Raw genomic sequence first — 22,487 nt, forward strand, 5'->3', positions numbered from 1 at the left:
CAAACAAACACATAAACAATGTCATTAACTGGGTGCTTTGGAAGAACACTTTGAGATTATTCTGTTCTTTAATGCCGCCGCAGTGCTGTGATTTCATTTTCCCAGCTTTATCTGAAAGGCACTGTAGCAAGCTCATAGCTACATGGCCAGACCCGTCCTGGCTGCCATAGCAAGGGAAGGAAAAGACAGAGGTGTTGACACAGGAATCTCTTCAGTCACAGCTTCCTCTACTTTTTACCGGCTACCAGTGAGCGAGCGCCTGCCAGAAACCTTTTTGCATATGCGTTATGCAAGATTAGCTATGGTTTCCCAGTACTCCCATGACCACTCATCTGCTTTTGAAAGCATTGAAAGAAAGCCTCTCTACAACCTTTTTTCCTACTTTGTTCTAGGACACAGCATGATAGTATGTAAGATTTAGTGGGGATTTTCCACCATCTGCAATATATGATAGCCTCTCAAGCGCAGTGCAAGAAACCAAATTAAGAAAATTGTCTCCATGTCATCAAGGGAATGGGAAAAGGGAGAGCAATTCAGACCTGTGAGTTTGATGCCTACCTACAGTAAAGCAAAATATGTAAATATTGCCTCTTGTCACCATTTAAGGTAGAAACAATTGCAAAGTTCTGATTCCTGTAAACAGTACGGAGTTTCAACGACTCCTATGTTCTGACAGAAGTTTTGCAAGTTTAACCAGCTTCTTGCTTTGCTTTCTCTCTCCTGTGTTGCTAAGCACTTCTCTCACACAGATCGGGGGAAGGCAATAATGATGCCCAAGTTTGGAGAATAAACTTCCTGGGCTCCATCACTGACCTTCTGTGAGTCAAGGATGTTTAACAGAGGTAGAGTCTCAAGGAACTGGACATAGGGGCAGTAACACCTCCTCAGCATTTTCAATTCAGTTCCTGAGCATGTAATTCGGGTACCCTGCATGAGTGCACAGCCTGGATTAGCAACTCTGGTGTTGCTCAACCACCACGCGCACCTTTGGCTTAAGATTTCTGTGCCAGCCTGACAGGACACAGCCTCTTGTTTTTGCAAATACCGAACGAGTCAGGCGCGTACCTCAGCAACAGGGACCACTGCAGGCTTCTCCCGGAGCAGGGCAAGCAGTGCCTTTCAGCCTTGGGCCACGGGTTGTGCGTTTCTACCAAAGCCTGGCCTCCATCTGAAAACCCTGGGAGAGGCAGGCCTGCGCGCATTCCCGTTTTCCAAAAACTGTCGTTTGGCTTTGGACAGGTCGGGGCTGGGGGGGCTCCCGGGAGCGAGGCACAGCCTAACACTGCGGGCGAGCTTCCACCTGCACAAGCCGCACCCGGTGACACCGCCCGCAGGCCTGCCAGGGAGAGCGCCAGACCCCCGCCCCGCCCCAGGCGACAGGCGACAGCCCGCCCCCGGCACCAGCCGCCCCGCCCGCCCCGGCCCCGCCGCGCAGGCGCGCTGAGGAGGCGGAGGGCCCGGCCCCTCCCCTCGACGCCCCGTGAGCCCTGCGGCGGCCCGTCGCGGGGGCGCGGAGCGCAGCGGTGCGTGCCGGCGGGCAGGCCCGGCGACATGGCGGCGCAGAAGATTAATGAGGCGCTCGAGCACATCGCCAAAGCGGAAAAATAGTGAGCGGCGGGAGGGCGGGCGGAGCTGGCGAGCGGGTGCGGCGGCTGCTCCCCGGCTCTCCGGCCCCGTGCAGGCGTCGCGTCGCCCGAGCGGGGCTCGGCGGAGCGCGCTGCCTGCCGCCGCGGCCGCCCTCCCCCGCGGCCTCCGAGCCCGGGGGCTGCGGGCGGCCAGCTCAGCGCGGCAGCTCGGGGCTGCCCTCGGCCCTGGGCCGCGGCGGGGGGCAGCTTCTCGGGAGCTGTAGTTCTCGCAGGCGCCCGTGCGGGGAGCGGCGGCCTCGGAGGAACTACAGCTCCCGTGAGCCCCGGCGGGGCGGAGAGGCCGGGCAGCCGGGGGGGAGGTGGTGGCACCGCGGCGGTGTGACCTCGGGGGAGGAGGGGGGGGAGCGTGGGACGGGGGCGGCCGGCGCGGAGGGGGTCGGGGGACGTGGGTGCTTGGCCCCATTTCTGCCGCAGGGGTCTTCCCTGCAGGGGGCCGAGTGGGTGCTGGAGAGCGCCCTTTCCCCCGAACGGGGAAAATAAAGCGGCGCGGAAACTAAAAAGTCACGTCAGGGAGGCCTTGTGGCTCGGAGGGCTGGAGCCTGAGCAGTTTCCCGAAGGGCCGCGTGGCCTTCATCGCTGTGACCCTAACCGGGGGGCAAGGGCCGTCACTCCTGCTCTTCTGCTGAAGTCAGTGGGAGGAAAGAGTTGTGAGGGTTGTGGTGAATAAAGGAGCTTAAGCTTGCCGAGGTGGTGTGTGTTTTGTTTGTTTCTGGACTATGAGAAGTGTGTGGCTGTTTCTTTTTAGATGGTCTCAAAGAGCTGTGCTGGCATTTAGCGTAGAAGGGGTTAACATCTATATATGACAGTCTTGTTGTGTATTATAACACTAAATATAGCCATTTTGCTTCCAAGTCTCAACTTCACAGACTACAGTATGGATGTAATAGGTCTGACAAAACTAAAGATGCTATAATTTTTGTAAGAAAGGTGACAGGCAATCCAGAAATCGTGGATCAAAAGTATAAACTGTGATAGAGGACAGAATTCTCAGAATAAAAAAGAATCTGTACCAGACACACAAAATTACTTGACCAAAAATGCTTTTCAGTGGAATTAATTTTAAGCTTATCCTGGAAGGCATTTGAAATAAAAGGCACCTAAATCTCAAACTGTATGCAGAGTAAAGCATCGTGTGTTTCAGCTTTATGCATTTGAAACTTTGCCTGTGATAAAAATAACACAATATAAAAGCTTGCTTTAGAGTCATATACTGTGGTTTCCATCCAAGACAAACAACAAAACCAACACAGTGTCTGTATACAACTGTTTTTCCAAACTAAGCATGTATTACATCAGAAGTGTCTGCCTACAACAAATATGGAAGTGGACTCTAAATTTGTCACTCTAATACTTGTTTTAGAAGTAAGTCATAATAGTGAAGTCAACTTTGCCTGATGACTTGCCTCATTTTGCAGTGTATATGTTTCCTGATGTGTATCTATATGTCTGTGTGCGTGTGCGTGGTGCCATTGAGTGTCATGTTCCATTGTAGACATAAAAATGATGCGTGAGGCTTTGTCTTTGTGTTGGTAAGTAAATTCTTTCATTTGTGTACGCAGCAAAGAGTCTTTGATAATTCTTGGCAGCAAAAAATTACTGTAGAGCACAGGAAACTTCTTGATGTGTAACAGAAAGTATTGTCTGGTGTTATGGTATTCAAAATCTTGAGGTATGTTGGTGTAGGTGGAAGTATTTTTCTTCTGTTGACCTCTTACTGTTGAGGAGCTGAACTTGTGAAAATTCTGGGGACAGTAGAAGCATGTCAGAGTGAGGCATGTAATATGGGATGTTGTTGCAGTGCTTTGTGAAATTTCTGAAAATGCTGGCATTTATTTTTGCAGTTGTAATGCCACCATTGTATTAGCATATAGGTAATTCCTCCTTTTCAGAGGTAGTCCAAAGTTTTGAATATATCTGAAGTTCTTTGAAGGTAAACCATAAAATCTTCACTAATTTTTAACAGGCCTTTCTTGCATTTTAGTCTGAAAACTGGATTCTTAAAGTGGAAACCAGATTATGACAGTGCAGCTACTGAATATGGGAAGGCAGGTACGTATGGCTCTCAATATGGCCATGTATTTGTGGCTTCAAAGTATTCTTTAAGCTTAATCCCTGCTAACAATTTACATATTTTCAGTACACTGCTGTGTAAGTAAAACTGTTGTGAAGACAAAGTATGATGAAACAACAGCAAAAAAATAGTTTTAGTAGCACTGTGAAATAAATTTCAGATTGTACTTGGAGATCTGGAACAGTTGTCAAAACAATTTTTTCCCCCAACACCTTACAACTTCTACTTCGCATGTTTCTACGTGTGAGAAAGATAAAGCTGGCTTTCTTTCACTTGTCCACCCCCAAATCCTATTACTTTACCTACAAACCCACAAATATTCCAGCTAGTTTTACAGTTTTGCTTTTTAATCACCTCATGAAATATATCCTAACAGAGACTGTCTCAGTAAGGTAGAGAGATTTTGCCAGGTTCTTTTTTAGGCATAGTAAGTTCTCCTTCCTTCTTTCTTTCCACTGCAAGTGTCACACTGAATATAAAATTCTTATTAGTTGATTCCTTTTTGCTCTTAAACAATTTTCTTCTTTTTGGTAATAGTAATTTAGCATGGTTTTTTGGCTTCTTGCTTTAGGCGTTCCTACTCATTCATTTAAGCCTGGATAAGAGAAATACAAACTTGGAAGAGCAACTAGAGTGTTTATAAATGGAAGTTTAATTTAAATCCTACTTTAATATTCTGTCAGTCTGGCTGAGATAGAAATACATATTTGTGCCCTGAAATGGTTGTGTTGAGGAGGTTATAGGTGTGCTTTGTTGATGGTACACTTATATTCCTTCCATACTGGTTTTGTATAACCTCTAATGGCTAACACTATATACATATGCATTCCTGCAGTTCTGTAATTAAAATACAGAATAGGTGAATTCCAAAATCCAGCTAAACAAATTATGCGCAATGTGTGGTACAGTGATGATACGGAAATGTTAACAATAAATGTTTTTAATGATAATAAGTGACTAATGAAGCAAGGAGGACTGCCGTGGGATTTCTTGGAAGAGCTTGGGAAATTAGCCATTCATTTTAAAAGTCTGTTTGCATCTTTAGGTGGCTAAATTCTTGAGTGGAAGTAGTGAAAAAAGGAAAATGCCAAGCTGTTAATAAGAACTTTGTTTGATTTCTTGCAGCTGTTGCTTTTAAGAATGCCAAGCAGTTTGACCAGGCAAGGGAAGCCTGTTTACGGGAAGCTGAGGCACATGAAAACAATAAAGCGTATCTTTTCATTGGTTGCTATTCTTTTTGCCAAGAAGCTGACTAGTTGCTACTAAGAATGGGGGGATGTGCGTTGGTAGAAGATGTATTTAATGTATTTGTGCATTTTGTCAGTCAAACAAAACTGTCTTTTTAAAAGACTATTCCTGTGTGCTTTAAGCAGGAAAACTAAAGAACTCTTGGTTAAAAAAAAGCTGTGTTGTTTCCAATAAGATAGAACCATAGAATGGTTTGGGTTGGAAGGGGCCTTAAAGGTCATCTAGTTCCAAGCCCCTGCCATGGGCAGGGACACCTTCTACTACACCAGGTTGCTCAAAGGCCCATCCGGCCTGGCCTTGAACACTTCCAGGGATGGGGCATCCACAGCTTCTCTGGGCAACCTGGCCCAGTGTCTCACCACCCTCAGAGTAAAGACTGTTTTCCTAAACATCTGGAGTGGTAAGATGCTGACCCATGCCTGAGATGTCTAGGTACTACTGTATAAAAATTGTTACATTTTTTTTAAATACATACAAATGAATAGTAAACTAAATACAGCCCTAACATTATTAGAGTACTCGTGGTAGTATTTAGTCACCAGGGACATATTTTAAATAAATGTACTTTTTACAACTTTACGTGCAGTTACACTTTGGTATGTAGCATTTATTCTGTCCTTAGAAGCATTTATTTTTGATACCTTGGCTGTAGATGTAGTAGATTTGATTTCCCTTCATGGATTCCTTGCTTTGAAACTAGCACTTTTGTAAGATTTTGTACACTAATAATTTTTCTGCATTATATTTTTGTGGCATTTGTCCTTGACTTTGATAATGTTACTTCTAGTCTCTTCCATGCTGCCAAGTAAGTATAGGAGCCCTGAGGAATCTGAAACAAATTTTCTAACATATGGTACAAGTGTGAGCTATCATTTTGATCTCACTGTAATAAATGGTATGTTTTAAGTGGTTTCGCTGCTTTAAAAGCCATTTAATGGAAGTGCGGGCTAGGAAAGTCTGAAAACCTGCAATGGCTATTTGAAAAGATGAGGATTTTTATCATTCTTCAGCACCTTTTGATTTTGAATATTTTTTCTTAGATGAAATTATGGTAATTTTGGAATTCTACGCTGTTGAGCTTATAAAGACATTTTTAGTTAAAGAGAGTACTTCAAAGCAAGCAGATAATGACAAATAATCCAAATATTGCCTGTGGGTGAGATCATGAGAGTATATTTTTAGTGGGCAGTGTGGTTGAAGTACTGCATTTTTGGAAGATAATGTTACACGTGTGCTGTTTCATTAAATAAAACACTTGAAACGTCTTCAAAGCATTGAATATTAACAGTGGACTGATAGCTGATGCATGTTAACTTTTGCCATGTAACTACAGCTTGCTGAAACACACCGTATCTAACTACATTGTAATTTTTTTCTCTGCAGAGCTTACGAACAAGCTGGCATGATGCTAAAGGTATTTTCATTTGCTAGGTTTTATTAAAAAGTTGTATCTTATAGTGAAAAATATTGTGCACTAGACCATTTTACAAATATATGTAAGCAAACGTTATATTAAAGGGGTATTTTTCTGTTGACTCATAGTCCCCACGAACACCCTAGTAAGGGAATGACATTTGTAAGTTGGGGGGGGGGGGGGGGAAATGATGTTCCTTTTGTAGAAGTAAAAGTGAAGACCTTAAGTTAAGTTAGAGGGTAATAGAAGAGCGGTGTTGCTTTTGCTGTAAACTACCACAAATTCATGCCTACTTGAAAGCTTGGTACTTGGAAATTAGTTTTATGGAGTTGGTGGTCAACTTGCACTAGCTCTAGAAATTTGTAAGTAAAAATTAGAATCTTAATAGAAAAGGTATTAGTTTGCTTTGATTTTTTTTTTGTTCTACATAAGCACAGTTCCTGACAGCAACGTCCCTCTAACTGTTTCTTTGCAGGAGATGCAGAGACTCCCTGAAGCAGTTCAGCTGATTGAGAAAGCCAGTATGATGTACCTGGAGAACGGGACACCAGATACAGCAGCTATTGCACTGGAACGAGCTGGAAAGTAAGTCTGGGGGATTGGTGGCTAGAATGCATGCAGAGCATGGGTATGTCTTGAGTTGTCTTTCTTGTCTTTTTGATGCTTTTAAGTAAAAAGTATTTTCATTAGGTCTGAAGAGAAATTATTTATATTTATTACAGGTTAATAGAAAATGTGAGCCCAGAGAAGGCTGTGCAGCTCTATCAGCAAGCGGCATCAGTGTTTGAAGTAAGTGGGGTTTTTTGTGTTGGTGGTTCCCCACCCTGCTCAGCAGAGAACTTTCCAGTTCCAGAAAGCATACAGAGATGAATGAATTGGTGTTTAGGGTCAGCTATACAGTTAAAAAAAAGCCTGAGGTTAGATTCAAACTGATTTTTCCTTCCTTTCACATCAGTGGCTCAGTAATGAAGCTGAAGGCTTCTTTTGCTGTAAAGGAGATTATAAAAGTTAGGAGTCTGCTTTGCCTTTTTCTGTCTGGTACTTGATTGAATCTGAATTTTGTATGCTGTCTGTTTTCTGCCTTTTGTTGGGTAGACCAGAGGGTGGGGAACATGGCTGCCGGAGCGTTCTGGAGCCTAAAATAATTTGAAATCCTTGAAGGCACAGAAGAGAGGAGTTGCCCTGATGCTTTACCCATCCTGCAGGCAGACGATTTGCCTTTTTGCTAGTGCCTTTCGTGTACTTCTCTACCGTCGGTTGTCACATGTTTCCAGATGAGCAGATTTGCATCCATGTTACTTTGCTCTGTAGATCCATACAGGAGCTGGCTATGGGACTTGGGTGCACCAATGCTCATTGTGTTTCCCTTGAGTGTGTGAACTGCTGATACAATAATTAAGTTATTCTAAGTTACAGGTGACATACTTAGATTAAGGTCTAGTGGTCTTAATTCTGTGCAAATGAAATATGAACGCATGAATTTTTTGTTCTCTAGAATGAAGAGCGTTTACGGCAAGCATTAGAAATGCTAGGGAAGGCGTCAAGACTTCTAGTCAGGGGACGCAGGTATAGCTTTATGCCTTTTTAAAAAAATGACTGAATCTTTAATGGTGACTTTCATGGGTGTTTTTTCTTGCTGTTGTTGGGTTTATATATACTGTTACTTAATTCTTCTTTGAGAAACACTTCAAACTAAAATTCAGTTTCTGTGGCATATGCCATGTACATCCAGGAACCACCTGTTTTGTGTTCTAGGATGGGAAAATGTGGGCTGTAAGGCTTTGTTTCCTTTGTGCTTTCTAGCTATTCAACAAACACATATACCAATTTTCATTATTTCTGAAACTGCTTTGGGAATTTTATTTTTTTCTTCCAGCACTAATATGTAGAAAGTACTTGAAAGTCTTACAGCTGTGGAATATAAAGCAGGTGAATTAGGTGACTAACTTGAGGAAAGAAAATTGTTTGCAGCAGCCTGATTCTGGACTTCTAAAGAAGAGTGTATCTGGGAGTCTCAGTGAGAATTTATTTTATTTGTTAATGACTAGCACCAAACCTGTCCTGCAGTTCAGCTTAAACAGGCTGTTTAAACAGGTAGTTCCTTTAAGAACTCCTTTGGGTTTCTAACTCTACTTTTAAGACACTTTTTTTCACTGCAGTATTGTAGTCAAAGGAAATTTACAACATAACTTGAAGGTCTTTCTGTGAAAACAAGTCAGCATAGGTCTGGATCATCTGAGAGACTTGGCTGCTCTGCTGCTTTATAGCTCATATATTATTGCTAATTCCTAGAAGTTTAATATGATGATTTAAAGATGATTCAAACTCCAAAGCAGTTGCTATGACTTCATATTGGTAGTTCATGGATATCAGACTTACTGATAGCTTATAGTAGCCTCACAACACACAGAAATCTGTTAGGGTCCGTAACAAGGCATTAATCTTGTACAATGTCATGAAAAATGAGGTTTCTCTGAGTGGATACCAGAAATGTTCTTAGCCTGCATGTATAGAAAAGGAATTGCTGACTATATTTCTTTATCTGCTCTGTTAGTAAGATCTATTTCTAATGTTAAGTTGTGTTGCTTTTTATTCTGGCAGACTTGCCGGTTTACTAGTTAAACACTTTGTGATTAGCCACAGGTTGATTATGCTGTATTCCTGACACTGATACTCCTAATTGTTTTTTTGGTTTTTTAGACTAGATGAGGCTGCATTGTCTCTTCAAAAGGAAAAAAGTATTTATAAGGAAATTGAAAATTACCCAACGTGCTACAAGGTAAATTCCAAGAGACAATTTCTGATGGTGCATTTCAAGTTTTTCTGGGTAACTAATGACAGCTGACACCTGACTGATAATATGTACCTCTGGATTCACTGATGTGTTTCTTGCTACGTGATGAGAATTCATGGTAGCGCATGTCTCCCCAACCTCTAACTGCTTTTTTCACTACTATAAAGTTAAAGTTAAGATGCTGTTACCTACAGGAGTATCAAAAACAACAAATACATCAAAAATAAAGGTGTTACCAAAAATAACAAACCACAAACACTGTTACTTGCTGCAATGGTTCATTACAATGTTCTAGGAGATAACATGTTTCATACCAGCTGAGGGTATGGCTTACTACTTCTTAACTATGTTGTTCTGACTCTTATGTCAGTATCTTGGAATCATTGTGGATTGTAATGACCTTTTTTACACTAAATATTAGCAGTTTAGTATTTTTATCATATTTTGCTGTTGATTTCTATGGAATCATCAGGTTGGCCATTTTTTTTATGTTTTTGTTTAGAAAACTATTGCTCAAGTCTTAGTTCATCTTCACAGAAATGATTATGTTGCTGCAGAAAGATGTGTGAGGGAAAGCTATAGGTAAGTCTACTTCATGTCCTGTATTTTTAAACTGAATGTTTCATTAATGTAGATTGTTCTTCTGAAAGAGCAGTAGAAACACCATCCGGAAATTTTAAGCCTGTACAGTACATTAATAGCATTCCCTGGTATATGGCTATCAGGAATGTTTTTCACTCTTAACACATTTAGCTGTAATTAACATAGCTACTTTTCTTAATGAACCTAAAATAAAAAAAATAGTCATAAAGAAGTAGCTATGACTGACAGGTGAAATGAGATGGAGATCAGAACTTCCCATTTTTTTTCCATGTTAAAAGCTGAGCAGAATACTGTTATGGCTGGGATTCTTGTCTTGCTTATATCCTTTTGCTTGTCCCTTTTTGTTTTTCTTTTCAAATGGAACAGAGGTGGATTAGTTATTGTAGACAAATGTTTTAGGATTAAAATGGGTATTTCTGGATTTTGCTAACTGAATTCTAATTTCTTCAGAATCTTGCCGTGTGTGTGTGGTGCCCTTGAAGTTGAAATTCTGACTTGTCATTTCCATATATTATTACAGTTTGAGTATGGAAATATGGAATGCAGTCTCAAAATGCGCTATAGCAGCATCCAGCATAATCCATTAAGCTGTCTAGTGTGGTGATTAGATTGAGAGAAAGATTAATCTAAATGTTTTTGTTAAAAGTTTGCTGCATGTGAATTACTACATTTCTGGTTATGTTGATCTAGGGGATCTTGCCCTCGTCATACACTGGAAGAAGAAAAGCAAGTTTTCTACTTTTTATGACTTTTTCTTTTTAAATAGTTGATTGAATTTAAAGATAATTTAGGAAACAGAAAGTAGTCCAGTTGAACACACTAAAATGAAGGAGGAATTTTTTACACATCTAGGAGAAAATTCTGGTGGCAAAATCTGGATTAGTGTTTAACCTTGGTTCCAGAGACTTTCCCAGCAACTCTGCATTTCAGCTTTCATTAGGACTTCAGTAACAAAATGCTGAAACAACATATTTTTACTCAAACTGTGTTTTTAGTGAAATGACTTGAACACATGTGTAAGTTAAATTGTACTTTATTTTTAGAAAGAATTTTCAAGATCAGTCTTTAAACATCTTGCTCACATTTTCCGAGTCCTCAATTTGTATTTTATATATAGAAACTCATTACAAAATTTTTCTATATGTGAAGTGGAGGAACAGTTTATTGAATAGTCACAAAAAACGGGAAAATTCTAATATTCTCTTTTTGTCTTGACTGTGATTGTCATCTTACTGTCAGAATGCAAATTAATATTGCTGAAATGTTAATTTTATGAATATGATCCATGTACCTGGAGAGACTGAAGTGGTCATAAGCAGCTTTGTGGAATAAGCAGTCCATCGGATTCTTAAAAACTTCTTGCTCTTCTGCTATTAATCAGCAGCATTTAAAGATACAATAGCTGAGCATTAAGTAGATTGTGGAAATTCCCTAAATGAACTTTTAATTTCCTTCAGTATACCAGGGTTTAATGGAAGTGAAGACTGTGCAGCACTAGAGCAACTTTTAGAAGGGTATGACCAGCAAGATCAGGATCAAGTTTCTGAAGTCTGTAATTTGCCACTCTTCAAATACATGGACAATGATGTAAGTAGGCGGTTCCTGTGGATTTTTTTTATAATCCCTTTGCTTGTTCAGGTTGAGATATTTTTTTTTTTCCTAGTAGGGAAAATGAGAAGAGCAGAGTCCATGTATTGTGACTTGCTGTCATCCTGCTGTGTGCCTGTGAAGTTTACATTTTCTTCTACTTTGCTGCCTGCCAATGTAAATTCCCCCAGCATTGTTCCTTTGAGGTGGTGGGAAGGCTTAGGTGAAAGAGCAGTTTGTTGTGGATTTGCTGAGTTTGACGAGTTGACCAAAATTTGGTTCCCTTCTGCTTAGTTCTTTAGGAACCAGAACAATTTGCTGCTTATGCTTTATCTCAGAAATGCCATATAGCTGGCATGCATACATAAACATTACAGAATATGATGCCTACAGGATGGCTCTTGAATGTTTTTTTCAGCACTTATTCCTTAGGAAGGCAAGAAATAGTGAAATTTTTGGGGTTTTTTTTATTTTAGTTTTAAGAAAGTAGTTGTGCAATACCTCCCCCTTTTTTTTTTTTTTAAACTCTGCTTCTAAATTGTGGGAAGTATAAGGATAGGAAAAGTGTGGAGTAATGGAGACATCCATCCATGCCAAACTTTGTAAAAGTATTGATTAGTTTTACTTTGTTACTATGTTGAATAGTAAAAATTAAGGGACTAGTCTTACTGAAAAAGTTGTGAGACTTTTTTACATGAATTATTGCTAGATAAAGTATGCAGAGCTGCATACTGAATTTTCTTTTTTATGTAAAGCTTGAAACACAGAAGCTGTAGGATGTGGCCAAATTATTCTATAATAAGCAATATCAATACAGATCTCGCATCCCACTCTGAGTGTTTGAGATAAGAAAAATAAACCAATGTGAGGTTTATTCTAAGCTGGAAAAATACACTCTGAAAGCAGCATCAGTCTGTTTTCTGTACTGTACTAAATGTTACTTGCTTGTTTGTTGTGAGTGTCAATCAGTTGTGTGCAGTGCAATTCAACAAGATCTTCTGTGATAATACAGAAATTAAACTTGCTTTGTTATTGTCAGTATGCCAAGCTTGGTCTTACCTTGGTGGTCCCAGGAGGTGGAATCAAGAAGAAATCGCCAAATGCTGCACAAGACAAAGCAAGAGGACCAGCTGCAGTGGGCTCTCATGCTGATGAGGAAGAGGATGAATATTCTGGTGGACTATGCTAGCTACAGACATAGGTTGTCTTAAATATCTGATTTATTTGTGATGTTGAGCATATCCAAAGGTATCAGATTTACCAGAGCTTCATTGCAATTATGATATGGGAATGCTGATATTAACTTGGCAGCTTCTGGGTACAATACAGGAGAAGAATCATCGCTGTACTTACCAACTTGGAACATCTTTAGACTTCATTTCTTACCTGGTAGGAGCTCCCTCAGGGCCCTGCCTTTAGGTGACAGGAAGAATTTGAGAGAAATCTTTTACTAAAAGCACAGTTTTAAAGAAACCAGAAGCACTGGAGTAAGGAGAGTGGTACAAAATTTTAAATGCTGGATTTCAGCAGCTGACACTTTTTGGTCCCGGTAATACTCTTACATTTGTGATTGTCTTCTTAGTCAAATAAACAAGCATTCATCTGGCTATTTATCTTCTGTTTAACACTGTAAGGCAGACTGTGCCAGGCATGATTTTTCACTAGTATAAGCACTAGGGGGAGCATTCAGTTTATTTTCAACATGTTTTTACTCCACTGTGGAATATTATTTTGATACCGTATTCTTTGCAAGCAGTATCCATGTGGGTGTGGAAAATACTAAGTCAAATAGTTTGCAGCTGGTTTGTAAGCTTAAAAGTACACACAGATCTTTCATCTTAAGAACTTTTTTGACCTGAACTCTTTGGAAATAAATACATGCATGGTGTTTGTAAAGTACACCTTGGGAATGGAAGGCGTGGACAACCTTTCTTAGCAGTGTTTCTGAAGTGCATGCCATAACCAAAAAAGAAACTGAAGGCAGCAGATAATGTGCATTGAATATAAAGCTTTGAAGACAGTGTTTAGCAGAAACTTAGGTGGAATGTTTCAATGATATGTTTGAGTTCATGAGTGTTTTAGATGTTTATTTACTAATCAATAGTCTTCATAGAAATTTCATTCTCTCATATGTTCAAAGCATAGAACAGCTATCTCTTACAGATGGCATTTTTCAAACCAGCTCAGAATCCAAAGTAACCAAATTTTACTGGATCTTCTCTATTTTTGTTTGATTTCAAGGCATCATGTATTTTGCAAGCCTCTGTAGCATCTTAAATTTGTTTGACCATTTTATGCTTAAAAATTGACAGCTCTAGAAGTTGTATCTGTGGTGTGTTTCTTCAGAAGAACCTAATCGAGATCTGTGCTAGGGTGAGAGCACTTGGAATCCAGCAGGGATTTGTGTGCGATACATGCGCCCAAAGTTCAGTAAACAGTAGACCAAAAGCACAGTGTTAAGCGTTGGTACAGTTTCTGCCATATTAAGGAATCTGATGTCTTCAAAAATATCAAGCATATGTCTGACATCTGTGTGATGTCTGACATCAGTGTGTCAGACATGATTGTGATGAAGGTAAAGTTTTAGAGGGCTAATAGTTGCTTTCCTTGGGGTGGATTGCACTCAGTAACTTTGTGAGGAGTGCACAAACTACAGCATAATTTGTAGGCAGGGCTGCTGTAAAAGTCACATTATTCAATATAATGGGTGTTAACAAACCAGTTTTGTCTCTTTGTATTATGTAATAATAACCTTGGATTTTTATTTGAGACTACACCTGTAGTTCTTTACTGTCTGACAGGTAATTTCCCTTTGTTATTAGTCATGTGTATAGAAGTTTTTGCTCTTCTAAAAATAGTCTAAATGAAATTTTAAGAAGCAATTTGCTTTTCTCTGAGAATATTTACAGGTATACATGAAAGATGGTTTTGAAGACTTTCCTGTAACTTCTGTTCTCACCGTTGGAGCAACTCAGTCTGGTTATTCAGCTTGTGCCTTCAGGATTTGTTCTTGAAGGCGACCATGCACTTTTTATGGGGAGTCTTTATCACAAGCAGAAAAAAAACACACGTGTAGGAGCACTGGGAACACCAAGTAATTTTCTTCAAGCATTTCCCACTGCTTTCAATTCTGAATTTAGTTGAATGGTCCCCGGGAGTCTGCTTTTTTGTATGTGTGAGCAATTACATATATCTGAGAAAATGACATACATAAGAAGAAAAACGGGGAACCTTGTGTGCTTCTGTGAAAGAACTTGCAGACTTTATTTAAACTGTGCTTGTAACACTAACAGGCCCTTAAAGGAAAAATTTAAATTTATGCATTAGATTCTTAAAGCATACTTCTCATATTGCCAAAAAAAATCAAATAGATGTGAAGACGCTCTTCCCCGCTCCCACCAGCTTTTTTCTTTTTACGCTGTGCCAAGTGTGGAAAATCTGGAAAAAAAGTAACTTGTACTAAACATGTTAAGCTGCCGTTGAACTGAAGGGGGCGTCTCTGAATCGTAGGAGTAGAATCTTAATCTTTGATTGCAATGTTGCTGCAAACACCAAATCTGCAGAAATGGAAGTGTCTGAAAATAAGATGGTCTATTTTATATAACTTATTCTTCTATTTTAGGCAATGAAAGTGTGATAGGAATGTTAACTGCCTTTTAGTAAATGTTTAACTATAGAAGTTGTCTGTATATTATGTGTTAGTGTTTGTTTCTATCTTTCAAAGCAATTTGCACACTTATGTAAATACCATGTAAGTGATACAACATAGAAAAGGTACCATTTACAGCAAGAAATTTTCCAAAACCAGTGTTGACTGCAAGAAAAAATAAAATTAAATTGTGCATGAAGGCTGAGTGATGGCCAACACAATGTATATGTAAAATGAGAAGATTTCTAAATTATCTATAACTTAATACTCAGTATGCCCAAGTGCAGTGTGAAACCTGTGCTTTGTTTGTTGTTTTTCCAAATCTGTGGTGTATTAGAGTACAAAACGTGTTTGTAATAGCTCTAAAGATGCTGCCTCTTGAGAAGAGGCTATGTGTTTCACGAACATGAAAAATAAAACTTGGAACTAAGGCTTTTGTGCTAGCTTTCCCTGTTGTTGATCAGGTCCTGCTGAGCACCACCAGTTGAAAATGAAGATTGTTTTTTAATCTTGAGCAGATTCTGTGTGTGACTGTCTGCAGAGCTTGTCACCAAGCGTTGTGAGTATATTATGTGATGAAGGACCAAGTCTTGGGAACCTACTGGCTCGGGTTTGAGTGTTGAAAGTCAGCGAGGTCCAATCTGTGTGGCTTATTCACTAGATATTTACTTACAGGCCATTTCATTTATCCTGTGGCTTTTGTTTTTCTAACTGACCTTTTGATACCTTTCTGGTAGCTTTCATGGTTTGAGATGCTGACACCTCTTAGGCAGTTCTGTCCACTCAGAATAAAAGATAATGTATGTGCTTTGCCTCTCTGCTGATTGTAACATCTTGGTGGTTCATTGTTACCACTTCCCAAAGACATTATTCAGAGAACAAAATTATGATAGTGGGCAACTGTCAGACCTGAATTTATAGTCTTTAGCAGTGTGAAATAGAGAGAAATAATTGATTCTCCAGTTCTTGGTCTTCCTTAATCTTGGCTAATTATGCAAAGCATAAAATAGTTTTTTTTTAAAAAAAACCATAACTGTGTTTATAATGATGGTGGAGGACATACAGATTCTTAGATCTGCTGTGGAAATAAAGCATTTGTTTCCATAGTTGGGCTGGTTAAATGTGTAGCAAACTCTTGAAGTCTTCTGGAAGAATACATGTGTATGCTCCAAGGTTTTCCTGAATATGGTGAGATCTAGAAAGGACTGAGAAGGTTAATGGGAGCAGCCGGGACATAAGAAAGGTTCTTGCACCAAGCTGTGCTCTTAGTGTCCATGCTGACTGTCACAGATGCATCCTGTTTGCCTCAGGGTGCTGCTGGAGGCTAAAAGAGGAGCCCAGAGCAAAATGGCTGAGGGGCAGTTGAACGTGGAGGATGCCTTAGCTGTTAGAACTTCAAAATTCATTCCTAGAAAGGATCATTTTAGAAATGGAGTTTGCTGTCCAGCAAGAACATGTATAAGTGACAATTGCTATATAGGTCATAGGTTTTTGCTGATTTAAAACCAAGACCTGGGGGCAGAACAAAGAGGAAAGGTTAGTTTGGGTTTGTAAGGAGTTGTTTTTCACCTGTGTCTTCCCACTTCTATGCTGAAGTGTCGCTGGTGTATGTTTAAGCATTTCTATAGATTAACATAGGTTTTTCTCCCGAAGTTTAATTTGTAATTCTCTTACAGGTTTTTTGGGGAGTTCTTCTGAAGTGAGAGTGTTACTTGTATTTGAACAAAAACTGATTCCGTTAAGTACATAATATAAATAAGTTTATGTGCTGAATTCGTAGAGAAATGGTGAGGAAGGTGTGGGCATTTGAAGTACTAATGTGAATTTTAAGATGGCTGTGTTCATTGGAGTTAATTAATCTTATTTATCCTTTGTGTCAGATTTTCCAAGTGGTTGTTGTCCATGAGAATGCAAGCTTGTCATTATCCAGATGGATCCAAAGGGGGGGGGGTTGATAAACAGCTAGCTTTCAGCTTTCCAAAAGCAAGATCTTTACACAATTTAAGGATGTGAACTCTATAACTCTTTGAAGACCTCATGATTGCAGAAAAATCACCTTTTCTACTGTTTTAAAGTCAAACTTGCCTGAGTATTTAGAGGCTGAAGAATCTGGCACTGAAGTTCTTCAGTGTGACAGAAGGCATCCCTCAGATGCTGTGAATAAGCAGCTGTAAAAATGATAACTGGGCTGCTCTTGGAAAAAATAAAACTTGTTTTATCATCTAGGTTTATAAAAAGTAGTGAACTTCTTTGGATGTAGAAAATGGAAAACAGAAGCCACCCCAACTCCAACAACTAGTGGTGGTAATGAAATTGGAGTCAGTAGATACAACTTTACAGAGCAGGAGGTAGTTTTAGTCTGAGGGGGGGTGTTAATATTGAAGCTGCTGGTCTGTCGAGGCAGGGCAGCATCCCCAGGAGCTGGGCGCATCGCTTCCTGTGCCATGGGACCTGCTGGAGATGATGTGCTGAGTGCTTCGTGTGACCGTGTTCCGAAGGGCTGATGGGTCTTGGTTTCACAGCTGCTGCTGTTGCCCTTCAGCTGTGGGTGCCAGCGCGGATGCGGAGCGGCCGTGCAGCCTGCAGCCTGGAATGGGAGCGAGAGGCAGCCGCAGGGCTGCACATACATTTGAAGAACATATGGCCCTTGGCTCATCTGCCGAGTCTAATGGGAACAGTGGTAACGAGCGTGGCCTGGCTTCGAGGTGCACGCTGCTGTGATGGTAACGGGCGTGCAACCAGTTTAGGCTGCTCGACAGAAACTTCTGGAGTGACAGAAGTCGGCCCTACCATGCGTGAAGCGAAACTGGGTTGTCATTAGTTGCCCTGTTTTGGGTCGATGCCTTGGTTTTGCGTTGTTTCTAAATCGGGAGAGCCCGGTTCCCCGGCCAGGCGGTGCCGCAGGCCGGGCAGGGCTCCCGGCGGTGGGAGCCTTTGCCCGGGGCTGGGGCGGCTGGCGCGGTCAGGAAGGCTCAGCTGGGGCACTGACTTGGTCAGGAACATGCGCACGGGGCCCTGTTCTTGCTGTTGCTTCTCACGACTTGAAGCACCCGGTGAAGCTGTTGAAGAAGGCAGCCCTGCGGGCCCGGGCCCGGCTGCCGCGCTGTGTCCGCCGCGGGGGGCGGGGGGCTCGGCGCTGCCCACGGCCCCGCTCCAGCGGACCCCATCGGCCTGTCGGGTCCGGGCTGGGGAGCCTCCCTGGGCCGGCCGGGCTGCCCGGGGCGCTCCGGGCGGGGGGCGGGGGGCGGCCCTGGCTGCCGGAGGTGGTCGCGCCGGCTGTGCCGCTCATGGACGCGGGGCCCGCTGCGCTGCGGGCAGGGGCAAGGGGACCGCTCTGCCGGAGCGTGGCTCTGGCCCTGAGGAAGGAGGCTTAACCCAGGCTGTGGTTTGGGTTTGGGTTTTTTCCCCCAGGATGCCTGGGAATAAATAACAGGTCCACTCCTCCTGCTACTACGCATCTCCTTATCGCCTACCCCCCCCCCCCCCCCCCCCAAACTTGGACAAATAGCATTTATTTTTTGCTGCAGTGTTTTATCACATGATAAATGGGCCCACCCCCAGCTGTGATGGATGTGACTAGTTCCCCTTTCTTTCCTCTTCTCTGAGCTGGGCCTGGCTAATCAGGTGATTAAGAGCCAGGTTGCAGAGGCTGGGGGTGTGAAGAGCAGGTGGAACAGCAGCTGGTGTGCAGTATAACTTGTTAACTCGAGGGCTGGCTGATTCTGCTGCAATTGCACCTCTCCTTCCAGCCACAAAATTTTATGAAATGCCTCATGGACAAAATGTGGTGTTAAGGACAGAAATCAACAAGCTGGGGGGGCGGGGGGGGGGGGGGGAAGTGAACTGAAAATGGAAGAAGTGGGGAAGTCAGTCATTGTGCAATGGTATTTTGGCTGATGGAAGAGAAGGCCCCTCCTGGAATTTACCAAAAGGACAGCACTTAAAAAAAAAAAAAAGAAAAAAAAAAAAAAGAAACCAAAAAGCCACTTTCTGCTTCACCCATAGAGGCAGAGCGGGAGGAATGAGGACTGGCATGACTGGCCTTTTCATGCTGGGGAGAGGTTCTGCTGCTGCATGCCATGTGAGACTGTATGAGCGCAGACACATTCTGGGAATCGCATCCTTTGCCTGTCATTAACTGACTGCAATTCAGGAATTAAAGGTAAAAATCTTACACCAGCCAGACAGGGACTTTTTTCTTTTGTGTGTTTGTGTGCAGCTGACAACTTTCTAGCCAATGCTTTCTGTGCTGCTCAACAACTGTCCCAAAGTAATTGTGTTAGTAATAATATAGCAGAGAATTCATGAAGTGTAAAGACTTATGGTACCCCATGTGTCATACTGGTGCCAAGTGTTTTATTTAACTGACGACCATCCAGTAATTTTCTGGCTCCCTGTCTTGTGTAAATGTATGATTTTCCAAGCTGAATAGCTGGAGAAAGAATAAGGATTCTCTCAGCTGCACCAGAGCCTGGAGCACAAGCTGGTGTAAGGAGTGAATGGTTAAAGCTGGGTAGACTTGAAGGGCAAGACAGCTGTGTAGCAACACTAAGTGAGCAAAATATGTTAAAGCTTTGATAACAGAGATGCAGCAACAGTGGTATATTTAAATTTTTTTCCTTTAAGTAAGATATTATCCTGGTACTTCAGCGGTCTTAACATTTACCCTCCCAAACTTACCAGATACTGCATCTTGCGGGAATTCCTAACAAAAAAAGTTTCTTTGAAACAACAGCATAGAGTTATTTCTACCTGCTTTGAAGTAATTCAGACTATTTCTGATGCCAGACGTGAGTTTGGTGACAAGCCCTGCTGCTAAGAAACATTGGAAAGGAGAAGAAAGCACCCTTGTTTTCTGTTGATTCAGACAGAGGGAGGTGTATGTAGAAGGCTTGTGTGTTGGGGTTTTTTCCCCTTAGATCTTAATATTCTCTAATATAAGGGTTAGGGGTGTTTTCCTTTGTGGTTCATCCATGTTGGTATGCGATCTGAATTTCAGGGAGCTGTTTTTCTATGTGTGTCATTCTGTAGCTGTTAGGGGGCAAACAATTTCTTGTGGTTGAGATGGGGGCAGGAGGGAAATTGAGAGAGAAAGCATGAATGTGCCTGCACACACTCGTCACTTGTTTGTCTTTGGGTGTATAAGCACAGAACTACTTGTGATGTCTTGGTGGATAGGCTCTCAAATGGCTTCACGTATACATAATTTGCTGCGTTTTTTTGCTTGGAGATGCTACAATGATGTTGGCACAGATGTGAATGCCTCATAGTTGGTTTAGTGCATCCAAACAAAATCTGGTACTGACGTGAGGCCACAGTAGTAAACGCAAGTAGCAGCCTGAATGCATACACATGTTATATACTTTTCTCCACTTGCATTTATGACGTGGTAATTTCTGTTTTAGAAGGTCATGGATATCTAAACCATGAAATATTTCAGAAGTAGTGTTTCTTCACAGGACTGAAGTGTAGTAATGGGATAACTTGAAGCTTACTGTAATGGGGTATGCGTTAATTGCTTCAAAGCTTTCAAAGATATTTCTGTTTCAAGGATAAATTTCTATGTATTTGTTTTGCATGAGACAGATACGGAGAAACACTCTGCATCTGTGATCACTCCACTGAACTTTGAAATAGTTTGTTAAAACTGTAGGGGGGAAATTCAGAGTAATTTTTTTGGGGGGTACTTAAGGAATAGTAAAAAAAAAGTTTAGTTAAACTAAATAATAATAAAATAAAGAAAATGAAAAGAAAAGCCTTTGCCTGTTGAGTTTTCCTTGTAGCTGATTACATTGTGGATAATTCTAACTACTGCATGTAGTCTTGGTTTTCTATTATAAAATATATTGGCCACTTTTAAATATAGATATTACAGCTACTAGGACTCTGATCTTTATGGACCAGAAGATGGGAGCTGTTAATTAACAGATTCAATGCGACTGAAGCATAGAGAGACAAGGAGGCAGTGTGTGATGTGGAAAGGAGTGGACTTGGAGAGCAGAAACCAAGGAGGGTTGCAGCCAGTGCAGTACTCATGCCCTCTCGTGATTTCCTAACAATAAGTGTGAAGAAGGGTGACGGGACAACTGGAGACATAATGTGTTGTTTGACAACTAACAGAGAACCTTAACATGAATCACACATCTGATGGCTTGCGTAAGTTACACAAGCCACTCTTTTTGTCAGAGATTTAAAGAGGTTTTGAGCATCATTGACAATTTTGCCACGACACAGTAGGGGAAAGCACTTTTTTTTTATGGTGACCTTTCAGTTAATGCCAAATTTATACTGCTCTGATCTAATGCATTTCTTCAGTGAAGTTTCCAGATGTACAGCAAATGAATAGTGTAATAAAGGGATCCCATTTGCTGTTTGCTGCATTGTTTCCTTTCTTTAGGTGTATGTATTTTGTCTTTGCTGCAGCAGCAGGAGTATTCCTTGAAGGCTTTGCTCTATAGCATTTTCCTTTTTTTCCCCCCAGTTTGCCCTGAAGGGAAACCAAACCTTTGCTCTGGTGGGCTATTGCAGTAGGTCTTCGCCCTTTTGACCATTTTTTGCTTCATTTTCAGCATCTTACGAAAACCATTGCTTTGCAGTTGACAGAGTGGTGAACTTGGTTTGTGCTCATTGCAGAGAAACAAGTAATAAAATTAATGTACTATAATGGAGCTGGAGCTGATGGAAAGCTCCTGGTCTCTGCCAGCAATCCAGGGAATCCAGGGTGTGCTGTGTTCTGGTGGCAGAAAGGCTGACATTTTGTCACTGTTTTGGGGTTTTACATTTGACCAAATACAAATAAATGGGTGAATGTGACACATCATCATTAGGTTTAGGCCATGTCCATGTTGGGAGTTGTGGTAGATTAAATGAAGGCTTGAAGGTAAAATATGCAAAGTATTCTGCAGTTACTTTCCATTCTGTAGCAGACTTCTAAGGGCTGTCATACATCGCCAAACTCTTTTTCTTTGAGTGTGTAATTCACACTCCTTTGAGTTAACTGTGGTGTGGCTTACTAATACAGCACGTGCCACATGGTACAGAAGTATAGCATTTTAAGACAGTTGGGTTAAATGCAAGTTAATTGCTTAAAATACGAATGCTATGTTTCTTGCCAGTCTTCTAAGTTCTTTCAATGAAGTTATTTGTATCTTTGGCTCTTTTCCCAATTTTCCTAAACATCATCTCTTAGTAGTGTTTAAATATGTTGATATTCCTGATGTTTAAATGAATGGTTGAAAATCTCTGGCGGTGATTTTTCTCTTCAGATGAAGATTTAAGTCACTCATAGACAGCTGTTGTATATTTTTGTTCACCCCGTCCATCTCTAAATTATGTTCACCCCTATGGTTCATTTTATTTAAGGGATGCAACGTTACGTATCAGCTGCATGAGCCAGACTGTGATACTTCATGGCTCTCAAAGTGTTCCAGGCTTTTTTGGATAAATGACTGACAGCCTGTGGACCTTTGGCAATC

The 22,487-nt window shown here is 41.3% G+C and overlaps 1 protein-coding gene and 1 long non-coding RNA gene across 3 annotated transcripts in view; both read left to right on the plus strand.

Annotated features, from left to right (window-relative positions):
• The first annotated feature begins 1,443 nt into the window (after window positions 1-1,443).
• On the plus strand, window positions 1,444-15,443 carry NAPG (NSF attachment protein gamma). The gene is made up of 12 exons (XM_055799848.1): window positions 1,444-1,607; window positions 3,628-3,695; window positions 4,843-4,927; window positions 5,753-5,770; window positions 6,349-6,379; window positions 6,855-6,964; window positions 7,102-7,168; window positions 7,875-7,945; window positions 9,080-9,158; window positions 9,676-9,755; window positions 11,234-11,363; window positions 12,403-15,443. The coding sequence occupies exons 1-12, from the start codon at window positions 1,552-1,554 to the stop codon at window positions 12,550-12,552; spliced, it is 945 nt and encodes a 314-aa protein (XP_055655823.1). The 5' UTR covers window positions 1,444-1,551; the 3' UTR covers window positions 12,553-15,443.
• A 3,101-nt stretch (window positions 15,444-18,544) lies between these two features.
• The window catches only part of LOC129784083 (uncharacterized), a 31,258-nt gene continuing 27,315 nt past the window's right edge, over window positions 18,545-22,487 (plus strand). For both annotated transcript variants that reach the window (XR_008746484.1, XR_008746485.1), the window contains exon 1: window positions 18,545-19,174. This is a non-coding gene — a long non-coding RNA (uncharacterized LOC129784083). The remainder of the gene's footprint in view (window positions 19,175-22,487) is intronic.

This window comes from Falco peregrinus, chromosome 3 (assembly GCF_023634155.1).
Source record: "Falco peregrinus isolate bFalPer1 chromosome 3, bFalPer1.pri, whole genome shotgun sequence".
Lineage (NCBI taxonomy): Eukaryota > Metazoa > Chordata > Aves > Falconiformes > Falconidae > Falco > Falco peregrinus.

Excerpts from the sequence above, each read along its gene's own strand:
- NAPG (XM_055799848.1), top strand. The coding sequence starts at position 1,552 with ATGGCGGCGCAGAAGATTAATGAGGCGCTCGAGCACATCGCCAAAGCG. Across the intron at positions 7,169-7,874 it reads AAGCGGCATCAGTGTTTGAA|AATGAAGAGCGTTTACGGCA; the intron begins GTAAGTGGGGTT and ends TTTGTTCTCTAG. Across the intron at positions 9,159-9,675 it reads ATTACCCAACGTGCTACAAG|AAAACTATTGCTCAAGTCTT; the intron begins GTAAATTCCAAG and ends GTTTTTGTTTAG.